Here is a 22,169-nt window from a genome sequence, read left to right as displayed (position 1 = left end):
TGCCTCTCACTGATTGTCCGTACAAAATGGTCTTTGCAGATTCCATTTATTATCTCTAGAAAAAATTAACTTAGTTTAATTTCAGCTTTCACTGAGATCAAATCTCTTCTAGACCTTGTAGCACAATTTTAATTTGTGATTACAGCAAATTGATTTTTGCTTGTAATTATATTGGCAGCCCTAAGGAACAGTTTCAAAATAGATTTCAGGAGTTCAGGTTACTTTCTGTTAATTTCTCCTTGAATATTCATTGTTTGTAAGAGCCAATAATGACATTTAATAAACTTCCATTTGTGGTAAATGATCCCTCTTAAAACTCTTACTATTAAAGCAATGGGATTATTCTAAAGTCAGTGAAACTTTGCAATCTGTGACACTGTTGAGCATAAATGACACTGATTATATGTAAGAAATGCACACAGTTAATAATTGCATGCAAGTGTAAATGCATGTATATAGTAGTAGTAAGTACACATAATGAATGGGGACTGGTTATTTCATATTTACTAACTGCACATTCAGTCTCTGATCAGTCTTGATGAGTGAGCTGCAACATGTATCTCTGCTTGCCTGCCTGATACTCCAGCTTGGCTTGCCAAGGCATCGCCACTAAACATTTTCCTTCATTGTGTCTCTGTATGTGGTCTTCCTCTACATGCAAGTTTTTCTTCCAATGAGACTAATGTAATAAAGGAGTTTCGCATCTAACTGCTTTTTAGTGTAGAAAAATGTTTTTTTCAAACTGCACACATAAACAAAGACTCAGCCAATGTAAAAGAATGGCTTTTCTGTCAAATGTTAAGAATACTTTACAGTCATTGAACCACAATTACATCTGCTTCATGCCTCTGTGCTCTAAATGGACATGCTCACTAACACAGAGCCAGCATGGGCATCTTTCAGAGTTTATACAATTTATATCAATACTGTGATTACAGGCACAATACTGTAATCTCATTAGACAATCTTCAGACGACTAACACAATTACTGGACTTGTATTACAAAGAATAACTTGGGCATCTCCTCCCATTTATGATTGTTAACATTATTGTCACCCAAATACTCAGACTTTTGTATCTTTCCATCTGGCTTCCCTTATTAATTATAGATGTTAAATGAAACTAATAAAAAACCATATTACTGGAGAGAAGAAATAAAGGAAGGGATGATGTCACTTCTTGGAGCAAGGAAAAGCAAGGATGACTGCACACAGAAGTAATAGCTCAAATTATTTGAAACTCTAGCAGACATGGACGAGCAATACAGATGATAGCTGTCAAAAAAGTGAAAATTAGGAAGACAAATAAAGATGAGAATTTAAAAAGTTAATTTCAGCAAACTACTACATTTTAGGCTAAGAAACTAATCCTGTGTGACTTTTATTTCTGACTAAACAAATGCCTTTGATTAACTTCCCTGCAGAGCAGCCACAATAACTATCCAGGACTGTAAGGATTTGCTATACATCAAAAGTGTGTTACTGTCTGGTAAACAACAAAATAATTTTTAACTAAGGTTAAAAATTGGGGGGTTAAAAGTTGGGGGAAGCCAAGAGCGCACACAGTGACTTTCAGTCACAACAGGAAAATTTTTCAGTTGAAATTAGGAATTGTAGATCAAGGCATTTCTGGGGGTTTTACTAAACCTGTGGATCTTATTCAGTAAGGCTTCACTGCAAAAGTCACACTTTAAAATACACTACTATGTGCAATTTTAATAGGCACATCTGAGAGGAAATTTTCTATGCAGAAACATGGGAGTAAAGCTGTTTTACAAAAAATTACATGTTATCAACAAAGTTTAAAACATATGTTTCCAGAGAACCATGGAACTGCTGATATTAAAATAAATTTAGATGTTATGAATCTGCTGAATTATCAGTCTGATTTCCCTACCTGGCAGCCTGACAACATGCTTCCCATTAGTTTGCATTGCACTGCAGATGAAAAACTTCTCTGGGATACTTTATGTTCTACCAGTTCCTCCCACAGAACCTACAGGCAAACTTCAGTGTACAGAGTACCTATGCAGTCCTCAAGTTCACACAACTGATTTTTACAACATATCTCTCACTACATCAATTAGACTTTTTTCTTTCTTAATTTTTTCTTTTTTTTCTTGAACAGATGGACTAGAAACAATAAGGATTACAGTGACAACAGGATGCATTTACTTTCAAATCTGAATTACATGTTATCTGTAAGGTACAGCCTCATGATAAAGATTTATATAGCTGAGAGAACACTTTATTGTTGACTATTGCAAAAAAATAAAGACAATGTTAGTTTCCTTAACAAGAGGACTAATTCAGTAATCATTATAAGCTTTATATAAACACTGATGAAAGACAATTAGAATAACTGCAATAAATAAAGTGATAAATACTGTTAAGAAATGGAAAACGGAGAAAATTATTCTGTTTTTCCTTTTTTTCTCTCCTCTAACTTAATACCAGTGAATTTTGTTTCAACTTGTTTATGAAAAAACAGCAGTAGGCATTGGGTGTTGCAAAAAAAAAAGGAGTTTTACAGAGTTTAAAAGAAAAAAATCCCTGTTTATGAAAAAACAGCAGCAGGCATTGAGTGTTGCAAAAAAGGTGCTTTAGAGAGTGTATAAGAAAAAAATGTCTGTGCTGGGTTGAACGAAACATTATTTTGGAGTAGTATCCTGTCTCAGAGCAGTCACTTGCCAACACTTTGGGTGTCACAGATATATTTTATGAAAAATCCTTTTGCTAGGATCTTTTCTCCTGAGAAGCTGAGACACCTCAGAAAGTAAATGCAAACAATAATTATCTGCTGCTGTGGAATGCAACAGGTGCATCTTTGATTGGTCTCATGTGGTTGTTTTCAATTAATGGCCAATCACAGTCCAGCTGTCTCAGACTCTCTGGTCAGTCACAAGATTTTATTATCATTCCATTCTATTATTTTCAAGCCTTCTGATGAAATTATTTCTTCTATTCTTTTAGTATAGTTTTAATATATAATTTTTATTATTTTCTTTTCATATAATATATATTATAAAATAATAAATCATCCTTCTGAAACATGGAGTCAAGATTCTTGTCTTTTCCCTTGTCCTGGGACCCCTGTGAACACCACCACACTTTGGGAAAGCGCACAAGAACCAGGCAGGTGCAAAGTGGTCTCTCCCAGCAAATACAGCACTGACCTACCTTGGACAGGAACAGTTCACCCACTCTGGGGCACTCTCCAAAGGTGAGGCCCCCTTTCCTGTGAAGGTGGTGACATTGGGCAGCAGCACAGGTAAGTGCTCGTAAGGCACGGGGACAGCGCCGCACGCCGGGCAGTGAATGATTGGGATGGGAGTTCCCCAGTAGCGCTGCCGAGATATTAACCAGTCTCTCAATTTGTCACTTGTTAGGTCTCCACCTATCCTTTTCTTTTTGGCCTGCTGAGTAATAGCTTTTAAAGCCTCCTGCCGAGTCATGCCGGTGATCTGATTGAAAAAGAAACAAAAAATGAGACATGGAAAAAGAAAGAAAAAATTATAGGTGCTGTCAGTGAAAGTGCAAGAACAAACAAAACCAGTCAGTTTTCTGGGAGTCAAATAAAATAATAATTTCCCTCTTACCACTGGTTAACATCCTGCTATCCAAGAGACCATTCATATACCAGCTGCTCATTTGAACCTTCTTGCTTAAAGGATTATGTTCTTCATGATCTGAATAGAAGAAGGCTGAGAAAGAGTCTTGTAGACCCCTTCAGCCATTACTGGCAGATATTTGAATTTACTGCTGATACCTTTATCAGCTGCTGTATGCCAAAACTTTCAGAATTCTATCACAAACATAAGGTAGAGACTAAGGAAATTCATAAGAAAACTGCTTTCCTTCTCCTGTGTTCACTTCAGGTTTTTCTATTCTTGCTTTCACATCCTTTTTAACCACTTAGACCCTATCTGGGAAGTAATGTGTCTGCTATTAAAACACATATTTTCAAGAACAAGATCTAAAGATAAGATTCCTATGTCTCTTGAGGCACCCATGATACCACAAAGGCTGAAGCCACATTTCAATGAATTTATGGAAGAAGGATTAGTATGTTCACGTTTAGGTTAAGATTCTACCGAGGTTATGAAATAAGAATCAACTTTTAACATGGGTTAAATTATTCAGTTTCCATTATAGAACTAAAACCAATAGAGAGGAAAGTTCAACCTTCCTCTCCTGTACAAAAGGAAAAAACTTATTTTATTGCTACAGCAGGGCCAACATATTTCTTCATTAAATTATTCCCAGAAATTTGGTAGCATAAGCTTGGCTTGATTTAAAACAAACAAACAAAAAATCCCTTTAATCATACAAAATATTTGGCACTCTTGAGAAAACAGATTTAGTCTGCATTGTTACTGTAAGCTGGAAATAAATCCATACTTGTATACCCACCTCTGCAGAATTAATGACCTTCTCCAAACCATTTGGCAATGCCTCAATGACTTCAGTGAAAGAAATGCCCAAATTCTTAGCTACTGCAGCATCTTCTGCACTAGTACTAGGAATTCCTAGAAGGGATGAAAAACCATTTCATTTCTATGGCACTCTCTTTATAATGACTTATATTTTCCTAAAAGAGTTAAAGGAAATGGTTTAAGAGCAGTAAAAATGTTTTTGTGTTCTTTAAGCAATGAAATTCAAACAGCAATAATTACAACTCAGTAATTTCTCAGTTCCTCTGTATTTCAAATGTTCATTAATGTCCTGTCCTTCTTTTAGAAAAGTTTGAAAATCTGATGGTTCTGAAAAAACTAAAGCCATAAAAATTGGATAGAATTACAGAATTTTCAATATAACCATATTATCTAAATATAATATATTTAAAAAATACAAATTTTAATTCTATTTGCTAATATGATAAAGACTCAACAAAGAGAAGAGTCTTCCTGTTTCAATATTAATTTATCTCTAATTTCATAGAATTATGAAATAATAGAATATTATTAGAATTAGAAGTCATCTAAATTCTCCTTAATGAAACAGTCTCAAACATTACTATCCCTTTAATTTACTATGAAAGACATGATTTGTTTATAAACTCAGGGAAACTATTAAAATAACATCAGTTTGCTATTCAAACTATAACTAGTGAGAACACATCCTACAGCTATTCAGATGAGTTACACAATTCACACTGTTTAAGGCTTCCAAAGCTCTCCTTCCCTCTGCATTTTATTATTTGGGACAGTCATGCATTTTAATTCTGCTCTGGTGGGTTTAACAGCGAGTTAAGAAATTTCTTAGCTTGTTTTATTATCACATGTATTCTGAAATAATATTAAGACACCATCAGATTTATTATTTACACAGAGATACATCTTTCTGCACATTTTCCCCCTTCAATGATAATTTAATCAATAATTTGAACCATCTTGCAATTACTGCCATCTTTAAAAGGCAAAGAAACTTATTCCAATGAGACAATACCAGCATTAAGTTGGTGAAAACTACACACAAAAGTTCTCAAAATATTTGCTGAGCACATTGGAATTATTAACTAAACCAGCTTAACAATTGTCTTAGTTCAGGCAGTGAAATGCCAGCTATACTTTAATTCTGCCAATATGTGGAAGTGTGGAAGCAGATGTCTAAAGAAAATCAAACAAAACTCCCCTGTGACAACTACTTCCTTAACTAGAAAAATGAAATATTGCTATTTTATCTTCCCAGCAGATGTACACTCTTGCCATTTCAAGAACAATGTTTGTATCTTAATTTGTCAGAGAGCCCTGCAGTCTGCAACAGGTGACTTCACAATATGCTCTACAAACGGAAAAAAGCAGCTCCCACTTTTTGGTCTGCTTCCTTTTGGAAAGATGATGCTATTAATGTACACTGGCAAAGCTCAACAGCTGGCACCCTCAGCTTCCCATGAAGAGCTGGGCTGTTTCCAGCAGACATAAGGCCAAGTATGCGCCAGCAAACTGCAAGATTTTAAGGAAAATTAAGATTAGGTATCTCAATCATTTGGCTTCTCCAATATGAGGAAAACCTTTGTTTGTCAAAACCAGATTCAAATCTAAAGTGTAAGATGTGGGCATGTTATAAGCAAATACAGCCCAAATGGGTAATTTCCATTAGCCCTGTGAGGGTCATCCAAGACATTTTTGCACATTCAGCTGGTTTAATTCAGTCCAGTTGTGCAAGAATAGCCAATATTGGCAGCAGTGAAAGCAGCAGCCCCAGGACAGGAAAGAAGTATCAACAATAGGGAGGCAACAACAGGAGTTAAGAGATAAGGAATGCACTGGAAAAAGGGAAGAAGACATAAATTATTTCCCTTTAGGACTGGCATAGAACATTGCCTTCTCAATGCAGCTGAGCCCATGGCAAAGCACAAGAGTAAACTGAGAGCTTGGTGGGTGCAGATTAAAATGGATATGGTTTTTAAAACTTAGTACAATTTCTACTTTGACTTATTCAGACAATCATATTATCTAAGAGGATGTACTTGGCTGCCCAGTTTTGGGACCAAGCTCCATGTCCAGGAAAGGAGTCAGACAGGAGCTTCACAGGACAACTTTGAGAACAGAAGCTCTCTGCAGGTGATTCAGCATCCTCTAGCAACACCCTCCCCCTCCACTTATCCACCCTCAACTCCAAATCAGGTGCCTTAAATTATGGGAATGCTACCTTGAGAGATAAAGGATCCAAGATAATTGTCCAAGACTACCTCAAAACAATTATTACCTATCCTGAACTATTTTACTGGCCTCAAAACAAATATTACTAGATAAAAGTCAAAGTTGGAAGTTTTGTAAATTTACTATCTGAAGCATTTCTCTATAAGCATGTATAATTTATGTAAACTTTAGACACACATAAAAGTCCAAAAGTTAGGGTTGTTTGCCAAAAAATAGTAGTTCTGTTTTGATTAAGGACGGTGAGAGACAGCCAAACACATATGTTGTATGTAACAAGTTTTCTTAAGATTTGCAGATCCTCAAACTTAGCTCATTAAATTGACTAATTTTATAATATTTCCATTTAATATGCTGTAAATCTCTTCACCCACATAGATTCCACATAGCTTCTTCTCCCTTCCTTCTTCCCTAATGGAGAATAGAAATCCAAAATCTAGGAGAGAGCACCTCTGTTTTCAAATATTTACTACACCAGTATCTTGTGCTCCAATACAGCAACTGAAAAGCATACTATTCCACTTAAATATTTAATGCCACATACCTATTTTAGTATCAAGATAGTTATCAAAATTGGTTTTTGCTGAGATGACTATAGGAATCTCCTGATTGGTAAGCAAATTCACAGCTGTCACTGAAGTCAGCGAGTCTGAAAACAAATGTAATGATATGGTAAGTAAAATATAACAGAAGATATGCTAAGAACATCACTTAACATTACAAAGCAGTTTATCTTAAACTTACATGAATTTTAAGTAACAGTTTTCTTTAAAAAAGAAAGTGACAGACGTACTCACAATTCAAAAAAGCTCAGATGTATTAAAATGCTCAGTCAGATTGATAAATTATCATGATTAGAAAACATACTTATAACAAGCACCTCTATAAAAACAGAGTAAGATTTGGATTATAACAAAAAGTTGAGTTTTTGGTCAAAATACAGGCTGCTGCTGCAAAGTTGTACAAATTGGTTTTATTAAGCCCTGAATTATGTACCAGCATACAATGCTACAAAATTCTATCAAAAATCAGATAAAATTCCAGGGGAGCATATATCCTTATGACTTAATTTCTTACAGAAGAACTTCAAAGCATATGACATCTTATTTTTCTAACCCGTGTTAAAAAGCCACCTAAGTAACCTACTGATTTCCAAACAGGATATTCACATTCATTTTCCAGATGAGGAACTCAATGTCCAAGCAAGGGGAAATAGGAGAGGAGAGAATTAAGGGTGAGGACGAATAAACTGAAATTGATGTACAATGCGCAGATTGGGAGTCTCAGCAAGAAGAAATCCAAATCTGAACACTCCAAATTTTGAGGATTTGATCACCAGATCTCAATTTTGGCCTATTTCTAACTTTTTCAGTGCCTTTAAGTTGATGATAATTACAATCATTAAAATATGGGTTGCTAAGAGCTTCCTTTCACCTTTCTTCATAACTAAGCTGAGGCTATGAAGGCTTGCATTGCAATGCATAAAATCTGCTTGAAGTAAAGAAACAGCAATTTTGAGAACAGGGCTGTTGTATCTCATCACGCTTCTTAACACAAATGATAAATTTTATTTCTGATTACTACTTTTCCAAATTTTAGGTGTCTGAGGTATTCATTTTACAAAGAAAATTTCTACATTCCAACAACCACACACAGCTTTCCTGTGTTTAAAAAAGTACAAAAGGGACAATTTCATTTTTTAAAAGCAACTAACCAAGAAGCGTCATGAGCAGGAGCTGAGTGGGCAGGACACTGCTTTTAAAAATAACTTCTCTCTTCCACCCAGCAATAATATTCATTTTTATGCTGGAACTCAAAATAATAACTGCAGTTGATGAAGGTGCTCTTTGCTGTGCTCATTTGCTCACATCATTATCATCATAACCAAAGAGAGAGAGTGGTACAGGTACAAGTGTAAGACAATGTATGCAGAGTATTATAATGAGATAATGAACAATGTAACAATCAAATCTTTATCTCAGGTACCTCCTGCTGCCCAAACCATTAGACTTATCAGATTCTGAATTAAGATACATTTTTCTAGGCAAAAAAAAAAAAAAAAAAAATTGAATATCTGACAACTGGTTGTTCTATTTATTTAAATAACAGTAGCCTAAAATACAGACATGTACTTCAAGACTAAAGGTTTTAAAGCTTTCAGTTACTCAGCTATACAATTGCTTATTTTTCTCTCCTAGAAAACATAAAAACATACCCTCCTAATTATTTAAATGAGAACACAGTGAAGAAATAGAATTGCAAGACTATGCCCATTGAAAAGAAAACAATTACATTTAATCAAATTAAAATTTCTGTGTTACTGAGGAATTTTTTTATAAAAGTCTTGGTTAATGTGAAAATAGGGTCTACATAAGGCCATCCAAAATGTCTTTTTTTTAAATGGCATTTTTGGCCTTTCATATGTAAAATGCCAATCTCAGCTAATTTCAACTGAAGAACATCTGTAAGTATATTCACAAGTAGCAGGAGTATACAATAGCAGAGTTATGTGAAATTGTGCCTCTTTTTTGAAGACTTTTGGTTGTCATCATTTCAATTCAGAGTTTCTTAATTTAACTCGGCCAAAAGCTTTAAGCTTATTATTAACAGACACACAAAAAAGCTATTGCAAGTATTTCCACTTAAAAACCAATATAAAAATATAACATTGTCCTTATTAAAAGCAAATTTTGCACTTCTGTGGTTTGGCTTAAAGCACAAGATCCAACAAAGGTGACAGGCACATGCATGAATGTGTGTTTGTGCAGTTAGTGCTTTGATTTGGTTCAATTGCGAGAACTGCAAATTTGTTCTCTAAAATTCTTCAAGCTTTTCTCACCTCTTAGACCAGGGTTTTATGTACTCAACACAGTCAGGATCCATGTTTCTTTCTACTAGCAAGCAAACTTTTTTAAGGTAGAAAAAAAGTACTTAAAAAAGCAGGTTCTGTACAACCAACACAATTTACCACAAGATGCTGTTGAAATCAGATGTTATCCAGACAATCTTATCTTTACCAGTAAGGTAAAAATAAAATATTGAACACCAGCCTGAAGTAGAAACAAAACACATTATATTTACTCTTGTCATGTCCAGGTTTTCCAAACAATAAAAAAATACTAGACCATGGATGCTAAATACAGGCAGAATTGGTGGTTGGAGACTTCAGGAAAGCAGTTAACAACAATGAAAGCATTATCAGTTGACTGTGCAAGTCATGAACTGCCACAGGGATACTCTGAATTTACTCCATTGGAGCCTTGTATTAACAAAGGATCTGCATAGCAGAGTATTATTTTACAATCTATCAGTGATCCACTTTGCTATGTATTAGTGATAAAACCAGATAAATTGTTGTTATTTAAAAAACAATTTTAAAAATAAACTAAAAAATTAGTGATATATTGACCTCTTTAGAGTTCTTATGACAGGAAGAAATCATTGCCGGTGCAAGAATTAGTTCTGCTGTCTTTGTGCTAATGACACATATCTTATAGACATGAGATTTTCCAATGGGCTGGCACAGTCAAATTTGGACTATTCATTTCTGGTGGATGAGGCAACAAGAATCCGTTCCATTGCTTTTATATAGTGTAACAACTATTATAAAAAGAAGAATTCCAGCATAGCTGCTCTTGCCACATCTGAAGCCAGGACAGGCTGATGTGACACTGTGTGACATAGCAAGAATCAAAGGCCTGCTTGCTCTCAACAGGAACAGCTCCTGCACAGCTTGATGCACACTCTCTAAAAATCATTCTCTGTAATTGTTGCTCTTCTACAACAAATTGCAGTATGAGAAAAATACCACCTTTCCCTGGGATGAACTCCCTCTGAAAGACTTCCTTGAGACTGCTGTTCCCATGCAGCAGTCTGTGAGTTGGTAAGATATATAAATGGGAAGCTCCATAAATGGCTTCAGGTGTATAGGTGTAAGCTGCTAGCTTCTCTTCTGTTACTTGGCCATTAACCTGGAAAAAAACAGAAAAAAATTCCCACTGGCAGTGCAGTGCTCATAGATTTCCCTTCCTTTTACCACAGCTAAGGAGCCTACATCACCCTACAGAAATACACAGATCCAAACAGCAAAGCCAGACACATTCCCACTATAGAAATTTTCCAGAATCAAACCTTCACAAAACTTACTTTTAGGCCTTGAGAAAGTTGTTTCACAGTTCTTGCCTTAGTTTATCCAAATATATCTATAAAAATATAATTCTAATCCCATATGTAATATTGCACTGTGCTACTGAGATAGACTCAATCCCTGGCTAAGCCACCCAGAATCCTTCTATCCACTTTTAATATGCATGCCTTGTTTCCAAGAAACTGGAGGGAGATGGTGCCTCTGAAAAGAATTTAGGATTTTCTCAGCTACAATATGACTTTACATCATACTTCTCTGATGAAGAAAATGCTGTAAATTATAAATAATAATAAATAAATAATAAAATATAGAAATAAATAATAATTAATGATAACAATAAAGAATAAACAATACAAATAAATAACAAATAAAAAAGAAATAATAAAAGGTGGCACAACAAACAATTGGACATAAAATATAAATAGCAAACTTCAAACACTTTTAAAGAATTACCACCTGGAACTATCAACAATGTTTATATCTTAGATGAACTAACTGTGGAGTATATGGGGGTCTTGGAAGGAGATTTTTCCATAATAATTATTGATATAAATTTTCAGAAGCAATTGATAAAAACAACTTTAAAACAGTTATTTATACAAATATAAGTACTGCATCTTTAAGCAGGGTGCAAATCAGAGGTATTTAAAAGGTTTTAATTTGTCTCAACTTGAAGTTCTGAAAAATTCAGTACTTTAAAATGAGAAGTCACTTTTAGAATGTTAGCCCAGAGTAAATAATCACAATAAAGCTTCAAAGTACAAGGGCTGAAATTTGATCAGGGTCTGTGAAAATGTCTTCTGCCACTACCATATTCATGGAGCCTTGCCCATCTCTTGATAAAAAAAGGGAAATCTGAAGCCCTTCTGCAGATAATGGTAATTTTTCTTTCAGGTTTCCTTTTCCTTCCTCTCCTTTCTTTCTATCTAGACTTCTCTGTAGCTCCATCACTACCTAACAGTGTGGTTTCCATTATTTTAATTACGGGAAATAGTAAGTGAAATAATGGACAAATGTAAGCAAAGTAGTTTGCCTGAGGTCAGCCTGGGTCGGGCAGAGAAGGTGCCATGAGAGAAAAGCAAATGCCCAGCTAGACCCTAGCTGACATGTGCAGTGCCACTTGACAGTGCACCTGGCACAAATGTTGTGGCTTTTAGGGAAGCTTATTAGCTGGCCTGTATTTTGGCATAAATATACACAGCCAATTTGCATCCACTTGAACACACAAACCCTTTCCTAAGGAGGATAGCAGGGAGCATCTCTCCAACCCTCAAGTGCTGTTCTCCAGGAATCTGTGCTGGTCTGTGCATGAATATAATAATCATCTTTTTTAGGAGGTCTCAAGCTTTTAAAATCTGGGAATCCATTCTCATCACACATTTCAGGGGCTGCAGTTAGCCCAACCAAGAGATCAGCAAGTGAAATTTCTGACTTACCTTTAGCAAGAAGTCAAGGGAGCACCCAACACAGTCACCTATCCAATTTGCTTGCATTTCTTTAATGCCATACCACTCAGGGAGATCAGATAAAGCATCAAACATGGCCTGGAGCAACAAAAGAAAGAATGAGGACATTCAGCTTTTGTAAGCATATGAATTAATACTATGGGTTTAATTATAAATAACAGCAAAATGGCAAGGTGCTGGTAAAAAACATTGGAAGAGATGGTTTCATATTGCTGCTACCTCAAATCAATCTCTCTGAGAATAGAACTAACAGGGTGCAAGCCAGAGGGATGTCACTGCCAACAGAGACCCTCTTGTTATTAAAAGTGGCCTTTCTTTTGAATGGATTAGACCTGAAGATCCAGGAAGAAAAAACTTAGATGAAAACAAACACAGAAAATATTCCCAGTGATTGTAACTTCTGGGAAATGTAGGTGACCTACTGAGCTGAACAAGACTTAACAGATATGCTTGCAGATATAAAGCCTACATTTGTATTAGTTGTTTTAGACCATAGCCTAGAGATTGCAATCAGACAAAAGGTGTTAACATGTCCTAAAATTTTCAAGCTCTGGCTTAAAATAGCATGATAGTTTCTAGCTATCTATTTTTTCATATTTCGTATTGATATTTTACCAAGCACAACAGGCTGCAAAATTGATTGGGATCTTTAGGTTGTATCATCCTGTAAAAACACTAATCATAATAACAAAGGCTTGTACTAAAATAAAAAAAAAAATATTATAATATTAAAATTCTTATAAGCAACCAGCAACAAAGCTGGGTCTGGAGGGGGGTCTAGAGCAAGTCTTATGAGGCGTGGCCAATACACCTGGGAATGTTTAGCCTGGATAAAAGATAAAAGGAGGCTCAGAGAGGAACTTATCATTCCATAACTGCCCAAAAGGAGTCTGTAGTGGAGTGGGGGTCAGTCTCTTCCCTCAGGTAACAAATGATGGATGGGACCAGAGGAAATGGTCTCAAGTTGCACCAGGGGAGGATACTAGAAAAAAATTCACCATGGAAGGGGCTGTCAAACACTGGAACAGACTGTCCAGGGAAGTGCTTGAGTCATCATCTCTGGAGGTATTCAGAAGACCCACAGACATGGTGCTTAGGGACAGGGTTTACTGATGGACTTGGCAGTGCTGGCTAAATGGCTGGACTTGAGGATCTCAAGGGTTTTTTCCAACATAAATGGTTCTGTACTATGCAGCAATGAAGAAATTCAGTGTTGCCTCCTTTATTATCTATAATGTCCAACAGCCAACTTGTAACTTCTACTTATATTTGCACTCAACAAGAGATAAACCTATATATTTATGTGCTTTCTGATGTGTGGAATGGAAGCATGAAAGTCTATTTCAAATCAACTAGTATTTGTCTAAAAAGTTTGACAAGCATGATTTTAATAAATGGCATCTATAACAATGTAAAGAAGACAGATAACTTAAAAGTTCATCTCATTTTTCACTTCATAACACTTCACATTTTTGTTATGAATGCTGTGACTGTCCAAAATCTTTACTTTGGCAGAAATACAGCCAGAGGCATGAGTCATTTGGACAGATGGTGAATATGCTGAACAATTACAGTTAAAATCTAAGAATAAGGCAACATGTTGAATAATTTCTCCTTCAGCTGTGACTCTCAACATCAAATGTGCAAACTCTTTATTATCTCAGTAATTACTGACAACCTGCAAGGATGGACAGTAGCTACTATGTGCTGTTCAAACCAAACAGTAGGTAGGTGGATAATTAGCGAATGCACACTTAATTCTTCTCCAAGAATGCATTTCAAGTTCTGTTTTAATGACATACTTAACTAATTTCAAAGTGAGATGCAGAAAAGTTACTGTAAGAATTACTTTTTTAGTTACTGCTCTGCTATATGTCTGTCATTCAAAATATAACAAAATCCATGTCCTTTGTAAACCATAATATTACATCACCACTTGGGATTTTTATTGCTTTCTACAACTTTAAGAATCAAACCAATTTATTGATGATTTATAAATAAAAGAATGCTAGACTTTCGGATAGGTTTTTATTACACTATATCTTTAAACAGTTTTAACTCACAATTGCAAGCATGTTATATCAAAGAGAATTCAAAGTTTGGAGTATTCTCATTAATTGCACCATTCCAGAAACAACTAAGCTCTATCTACCATGATCAATCTATGTACTCACGTAATAATAAAAGAAAAATAAATAATTTGAGATATATATAATGTATCTCTATACTATGTATGTATATCTCTATACATACACACAATACCTAGATACATTCTTTGTAAGAACTTTATGCATTTTAGAAAGAATGAAATGGTATCAGTACACACATAACTGGCTGTTCACATTAGCTATCCATTCTAATTTACATCACATTTTGCTGCCAGAAGCAGCTAATTGTGCATGTGTTTTACTGAAACTGTACAGTCTGTAACTGCTTGCCAGCAAAGCTTCCTAGATGTTTGTTCACTGCAGTATTCATACACCAAGATTGTCAATACCAGTGTGATAACGATTTTACTGTAATTCATTGGCCTTATTAGAAGCTACAGTATGAGTTAACCCAGTTCTTCTCTTGATAATGCAATTACTTCATGCAACTAAATACAGGAAGAGCCAACTTTACTTCATGTGAATGAAGATAACTAAGCTTACTCTGCATGATGATGAAGCCTACAGGGTTTGCAAACATAAACCCTTTATAATTTAATTTATACATAAACAGTTTAATATGATAGGAAACAAAAAATCCAAGCAAACAAAAACACTTCAAAAATGTTCAAAATGGAATTATGGTTCCCAGTTCTTTGTACTCAACAAACTTCTTAGGTTTCTTGTCAAGGCTATGAACAGCAGGTGAAGCAGAAAATGAACATGCAAACTATAAACAATTTATCTGGTGTTACAAAGGCAAATAATATACAATATGCACACTGCTAGCATGTTAGTAAGTGTTTCTGAATGGTAAATTATCTAGGGTACTCACTAGCAGGAAAGCAGAGATGCATCAATTCTTACACACATGAATGCACTTGTACATCCAAAATTCATATATACAAACTAGGAGCTTTTAAAAGATAGCTTAAGGAAAACCCTTTAAAAAAGCTTTTCCTTTTCAAATCCAATTGCACTACACCCTACAAAATACATGCCCACAAATATACGCTAAAACTATTATTAATATAAAAAAATTGCAAGTATACTATTTGGGTATACAAAACTCTCGACCAATGCTAGCATAGAAATTCCTGAATATTTTAAGTTACTATTTGGCAAGTTAAATATTAACTCCCATGAATTTTGCTTCCAGGCTATTTTTAAAAAACCACTGCCATGTTCAGTACAACATTTTCTCAATCATTAGAGTAGTCCCATGAATTCTGCTCCAAATTTTAATTTGCAAATTGCCAACCCTGGCAGTATTCAAGGCCAGGGTGGACGGGGCCTTGAGCAGCCTGTTCTAGTTGGAGGTGTCCCTGCTCATGGCAAAGGGGATTGGGACTAGATGATCTTTAAGGTTCATTCCAACACCTTAACATTCTATGATTCTGTAATTACTGATAATTTCCATTAAAAAAAAAAAAAACACAAAAAAACCCCAAAAACTGATCCTTAAAAGTGTGTATATAACTTCTGTATAACTTCTTGTTATTTCTGGCACAAATTTGTTAACTTGATTTGCTAACACAGAGAAGACAATCAGTAAGAAGACTCCCAGCACACAGGCAAATAAACAAAAGTAAAACCATGTTGGAGTCAGCAGGGGACAAAAAACAAGAGCAGCATTTCAGTCCAGTAAGCAGAGAGTGACAAGATTACCAAATAAACTCAATTTTTGAATTTCTGATGATAACTTAATTGGGAAAAATTTGGAAACATTAGCTAGCAGAGTATTTCTGCTTTCATTTCTCATTATTCAGAAAGAGACATGAAAACTTCAAATGCAAACATCTAATTACCAGAGAAATTACTCCCATCTTAATTAAACATAAGTCAAGGAATAGCATAAATACATTTTGGCAGTCTTTCAGATCTGAAAATAGACAGACTCAGGAAAAGCTAAAGAAAACAAAGTTGTGTTCAGGGATGAGAATGATTTAAAGGCTCTTACACCTGAAGAAGTTGGAGATTGAGGATAAATGTTTCACAGACTTTTTTACTCTTTCAGAACATGCAGAAAATCCTGGCACAGCCAGAAGATGAAAGTCAACTACCTCAGATGATCAGAGAGTAACTAAATCAAGATGAATTTGCTGAAAATTCATCAAAGACAATGATGACCAAGCCTAAAACTAGAAGTAACACATTGTATGTGAAAAACTGGTCTCACCTTTCTAGCTGTTTAGTCTGCTGAGGATAATGACAGAAACAGAACTTCAGTTAAGAAATTTTCAGACAAAAAAGATCCAGAAAATCTAAGAAACATAAGTGCTTTACAATTTCCCAAGAGCATCTCAACTCCAAAAGTCCTCTTGTTTTAGTTCAAAGAAAGATTCTGCTGAACCCCTAAAAAATTCAGTCTTTGACTACATGAACTAAAAGTTTTAGTAGATCAATACCTGCTACTAATTTCATATTTAGTGAGAGTAATCTAACTCCTCTATAATAGTACATGAAATAAAGTGGAAAATCTAAATATAAGCTATATAATCAAATGTATATTCTTTTTTTTAAATGAAGACACTTCAATGAAGTTTGACAGATCTGCAAGGTAACAAGAAGATCAGAATAAAAACTTCAGCAAAAGGTTGCATTCCAGAATAATTCAATTAGCAAAATAAAATTGCATTCTACTAAATTACAAAAGTAGAATACAAAAATTATAAAATTTAAAAGCTTTGCTTCTGAGGAAGAGTCAAATAAACATCCAAGCTCTGTTTGGATTAAAATTAAATTCTTCACTTCATTTGATCAAACTCCCAAAAGAGCAACCAAATGAAAACTAAAGATTACACAAAATCATTTAATACAACTTAATATATTAACATATATTAAAGCACAAGAAATTAAAGCTATGCTACCCACTGTTTTATTTTGCACTCTATTGCACTGTTCCAACTGTGATTATATGCTACAGTTTGTGCAGGCATTTAATATCTTCTTGTTTTACTATTTCTTCTTCTCCTTCAGTAGTTTCTGTCTGTACTATTGTAGGTCACTCTTGACATTTATTTCCCATGTGTGAAGAATACTGAAAACATACATTAAAGAGGAAACATACATTACAGACACTGTGTATACTGAAAATTCTTTCTCATAAATGTCTGAACTGTCAGCAGTTTTCCCATTTCCTTACCTACAATTTATGGGCAACAAACACCACTGGTGTGATTACACAGAGCTGAGGCAAATAAATGTTTCCTTAAAAGCAAAAAGTAAATCCAGAATTATTCTCCAGATTTGCTCTTCAAAGCTGTTCCTTGCTTAAATTTCTGAAGAGAAGATACTCCCTTTCTGAAATAATGAAGTATATATTTGTGATGAGTCACTGAATCCATAAACAGAAAAGCTCTTCAAAACACTTGCTATAATTTTTAACAGTATTAAGTATGCACTGTTTTGGTTAATCTCATACCAACAGGAACTTAAATGTACATTGCTGTACCATCAAATGAGATGCTGTGTTTAAAACAAGGTGAAAAGACCAGCCTGGTCTGGATATCCACAAACAACTTTCTGCCTTGCCAAACTGACAAAACAGGAGCCATTTCTTAGGAATGAAGTGCTCAGCAAGCTGAGGGAGCCCTGCTCTTGGTCCCTGTCCAAGAGACAGCTCTCAGCCTGGCTCAAGAAAAAGAGCTTCAAATTGAGCTTTATCAGGCCTGCTCTGTTGGGAGAAGACAGCTATGAGCTCGACTCCAAGTGTGGGAATCAAAACAAATCACACATAAAGAATGAAAGAGAGCCAGCTTTTCAGTTCTCAGTGATGAGGCATTACCTCCTGCTATGAAATCCCAAGTGCTACCAAGACTCCTGACATCCTGAAATTCAGTACTTCAATCTCATTACATTTCATTACTATTCTGCTTAAGATCTCAGAAATAAAATACAAAATAAAAAAATCAAGCAAAACACAATTACATGAAATAATTCCAAATCTATTCAGATGAGGCAAAAAAGGCTGTCAGATGCAGTGCAAAGCCAGAGAGGAGTTGTAGTTCATTTGATATTTTCCCTCCACAGAGTCAGCACCATGCCCAACATTGTGCTCCTGAAACCCACAGAAAATGAGAAGGGTTTATCTCTAAATGTCTTTACAAAAAAACTTAACTAAGAAAGGGTGCTACTTATCTGTATGGCAACTGTCAATTACATCAGTAGAATTTTGTTGGTTATGTTCTCCATTATTTGAATTAAACAGACCACCCCCTACTGCTGTGCAAAAAGGGGAGTTCATTTAAGGCAAAACTTGAAGTTTTAAAGTTGCTTCTGTTTAATTTTATTCAAGAAAAGATTATTTTCCAGCTATTTGAATGAATTTTCATACAGTAAAATATGGAAAAGAATTGCACAAATTTAATTTAGAAAGAACAGCATCTATAAAAAGACTAACCTTGCCAATTCTGTTTTGAGGACTCAGCTGACCACATATAAAAACCTCCATAAAAGCAATTTACAGGTACACAGAAAAAATACTAACATTTACAGACAGATTTTTCCAATGAATCTTCCTACCAATTCAGCAGGGTAACCATAGCAACTAAATGTTTTAGCTTAAACATCTTAAATGCACAGACAACAATCTGAATAATAATGCCATCAGTTAAGGCATTATACTTTTATCAAAGAAATGCGTCAAAAGAAAAATAACAATTAAAATGTTCTCTAAAAATCAAAAAAAGCTGCTAGACTATTTCACATGTACTTAACAGTTTAAAAAATGAGTCACAATTACTTTATTGCTTTTCATAAGCAAAATGCTTTCTGCTAAGCATTAAAAGCATGGTCAATATTTTTGCCCTTTGAACAAAACTCATTGCCAGTGGTAAATTGCCATGTGAGCCAACACTGCTCTGTTTACAATTTTTATTGCAAGAAAGGAATATGAGATGGTGCAGTAACTACAAAAAAAAAAAAAAATCAAAGCAAGTCCACAGGAGACGATTGCTCTGGACACAACAGAAATGTGAAAAACAGTGTGTGTAGGAATGAAACACTGGTTCCTGTAATACCCAGCTTCACAGACCACTAATAACCATGGAACTCCTGGCTGCCATTTGACCAGTAATGTAGGCACTGCAGATGAACATTACTCTGATTAGTTTTTATTTCCATTAAGGCTGTGAGATATCAAGGAAAACATAAAATGATAAATGGGCAAAAGAGAGGAACACAGATGACTAGAACAGATCGTCAGTATACACTATAAATAAGCTGAAAGTTACAACAAAATAGTTTGTGGATGCTACAAGCAGAAAATAAGTTGTATCCATACATATTGAGCCATTATTGCTAGCTGGTAATTTGCATGAAGAGTTAAGGGCTAGAAGAGGAATTAAATGTATTTCAAATGCAACTTTTTCTATGAAAGAAGGTTATGGAAAGACTTACAGTGCCTATATTACTGGTCAAATTTTCCTCTAAGCTACACAGGAATGGAGCAAGTTGACAGAAATAAAGCTTTTTTTTTTTTTTTTCCCAAATACTTTCCCACTATGTTAATTTATAGAAAACTCAGGTATAACTTTGGGGAAGGAATAGGAAACAGATTTGCAGAGAGCCATTTTCCAGAAAAAGGGCAAGGAAGGTGATACTTCTGACATTTGATCTTGAATTTCTGTAAACTTTTCAGAAGAAATATTAGTCACCATTGAAGGCACAAGAAAAAGGTGACCAGAATCAAATAGTTTTTCCTATGATACACCAAAACCAGATAAAGGCCTGACTGTAAAAAAGTGAGTGAGACACTCATAGAATTCTAACCCTCTAGGTCTGAAAGTAGGCCAATCAGAAAAAAATACAAGTCTTCCCCAAAAGGTGCAAGGACTAAGTTACTCTTAGTGCCTTTCAATTTTTAGATTTCAAAATAAGATGTAGTGGAACTTCAGTGGATAGCAGAAATCTAGCCACACAGCTCACTGAAAGCCTGATCCACTTGGCTCTCTACCTTTTTCCAAACCCAGGAAAAACACCTTGCACAAAGAAGGATTAAATCTGCTCTGTGTCTGTGAACTGTCAGGAAATAAAGGGCCATGTGTGCTGGGATACAAATTCTGGCAGTACAGCCCAAAGACCTAAATGCTGCTCTATACTGACAGAAAACACAGATTTTCATATCGCAATGACTGTGCCCACACTAACCTGACATAATCTTGTCTTAACCTTCTGGACACACTTTAAAAAAAAATTAATTGGACAAAAGATGTTCAACAGGTAATTCACTCAAAAATGGGGAATAAAGGACTCAGGACCAGACAAGTTCTGGAAGGGCAAATTTCTATTTCTGTTAGTGTCTAATGCAAAACAATCTAGTCACACAGCTCACTGAATGACCATGGATTTGAAATTCTCCATTTTATAACGCCCCCTCAGATTTCCCTTCTACAGGAGTCTGGCATATGAATTACCAAACAACTGACAAAAAAGGGAAGTGAAATCCATAAAGAATCAAATTGCTTTCTAATTTATCATTAGAGGCACAAATATCTGAAGTCTTGGAACTGAAAAGAATTTCAGGTAAACAAAGCTGTACTGGTAGTGTTTCTGGTCTGGTTTCATAAGCCAGGAAAATCTCTTTATGGAAATAAGTGTGCTCAAAATCAGGAGACATGAAATAATACCCTTGCCAAAGTGAAGGCATCATTACCACCAATGTTATAATCCTGAAATCCTATTAGCAATTAAAGATCTTCAGCTTCTTAAAGAGATGTCATTATCCTCCACTATAAGGACTAACTCCTTAGAAATCTGGACCCTCCACTCCAAAAGGAAAGGTTCTGTAAATGATGAAGGTGAATGAAGGTCTCCCTCTCAATAAAGCTCATTCTCGTGGCAAGAGCTTTTGAAAAGAGGTGGGGAAGAAGGTTTGATGAATAGGCTAGGAAGAGTGATTACTGTAACCAGGGTGTTCAATAAGGCAGGATAATGTGGATTCAGATGAAATGTCAACAGCCTGAATCCAAAGATAAAGGGGACAAAAGAAACAGGAGGAAGGATTCATGGGTTTTACCACTCCTGGAGAAGTACTGGCACGACTACTGTAAGGAATGAAGAAATGTGTGCAAGGATGTTTTGAGGATAACTAGTCGAATTATTCAGGAAGAGAAGCCAAAGTTGTAGCATTTCAGATCTGTAATTTGGCTCCTGTCAAAATGCTAATGTGAAGCTTCCTGATTATTATGTCAGTGTGTGCAAAGAGTTTCTAAGAGACTGAAATACTTGGCCACTATTAGCTCAGGTCCAGCCTCCCTCCAGTGGACTGTTTTCAGCTGTGGCTTGCAGTTCATGGGCTGTTCAGAGTTGTATGGCCAAAACAGTCTTCTTCAGAAAATAAACCACAACATGCTGCATTACCTAGTCTCTTGCAACTTGAAAGAAAAAAAATTACCAAAAAAGGGACTTTATTTGTCTTAATCTTCCAAGCATGAAATCCATCAACTATCAGATATTGGACTTCACAGAGCAGAGCCTGGTAATCTGCTATTCTTATTTCAATGGGGGGGGGAGAATTTTTTTTTCCCCCTCTACAACCAAATGTTTAAAAGCCTTGCCAAAAGAAGCAGAGTGAGACTGTTTAAAAAGAACCACAGCAACAAAAATAGGAGTGAGTGGAGGGTGAGTAAAAAGGAAAATCCAAACCACCTGCTGATTCTTGGTAGCATCTGTCACTGTACAAGAAGTGGGAGAACATGAAGGTAATGCTTGCCAAAGCACTTCAGCTGGAAGCAGCATGGCATCAT

General features: G+C 35.4%; 1 protein-coding gene across 3 annotated transcripts in view; it reads right to left on the bottom strand.

The window, feature by feature from the left end:
• LARS2 (leucyl-tRNA synthetase 2, mitochondrial) overlaps positions 1 to 22,169 on the bottom strand; it is a 125,029-nt gene that overhangs the window by 31,100 nt on the left and 71,760 nt on the right. For all 3 annotated transcript variants that reach the window (XM_074540209.1, XM_074540214.1, XM_074540202.1), the window contains 5 exons: positions 12,245 to 12,352; positions 10,473 to 10,632; positions 7,206 to 7,310; positions 4,413 to 4,528; positions 3,180 to 3,463 (listed from right to left, as the gene is read on the bottom strand). In XM_074540209.1, the coding sequence (XP_074396310.1) occupies positions 3,180 to 3,463; positions 4,413 to 4,528; positions 7,206 to 7,310; positions 10,473 to 10,632; positions 12,245 to 12,352 (773 nt within the window). The remainder of the gene's footprint in view (positions 1 to 3,179; positions 3,464 to 4,412; positions 4,529 to 7,205; positions 7,311 to 10,472; positions 10,633 to 12,244; positions 12,353 to 22,169) is intronic.

The sequence above is a fragment of the Zonotrichia albicollis genome, chromosome 1, assembly GCF_047830755.1.
Source record: "Zonotrichia albicollis isolate bZonAlb1 chromosome 1, bZonAlb1.hap1, whole genome shotgun sequence".
Lineage (NCBI taxonomy): Eukaryota > Metazoa > Chordata > Aves > Passeriformes > Passerellidae > Zonotrichia > Zonotrichia albicollis.
This window is presented reverse-complemented; position numbering and strand designations above follow the sequence as displayed.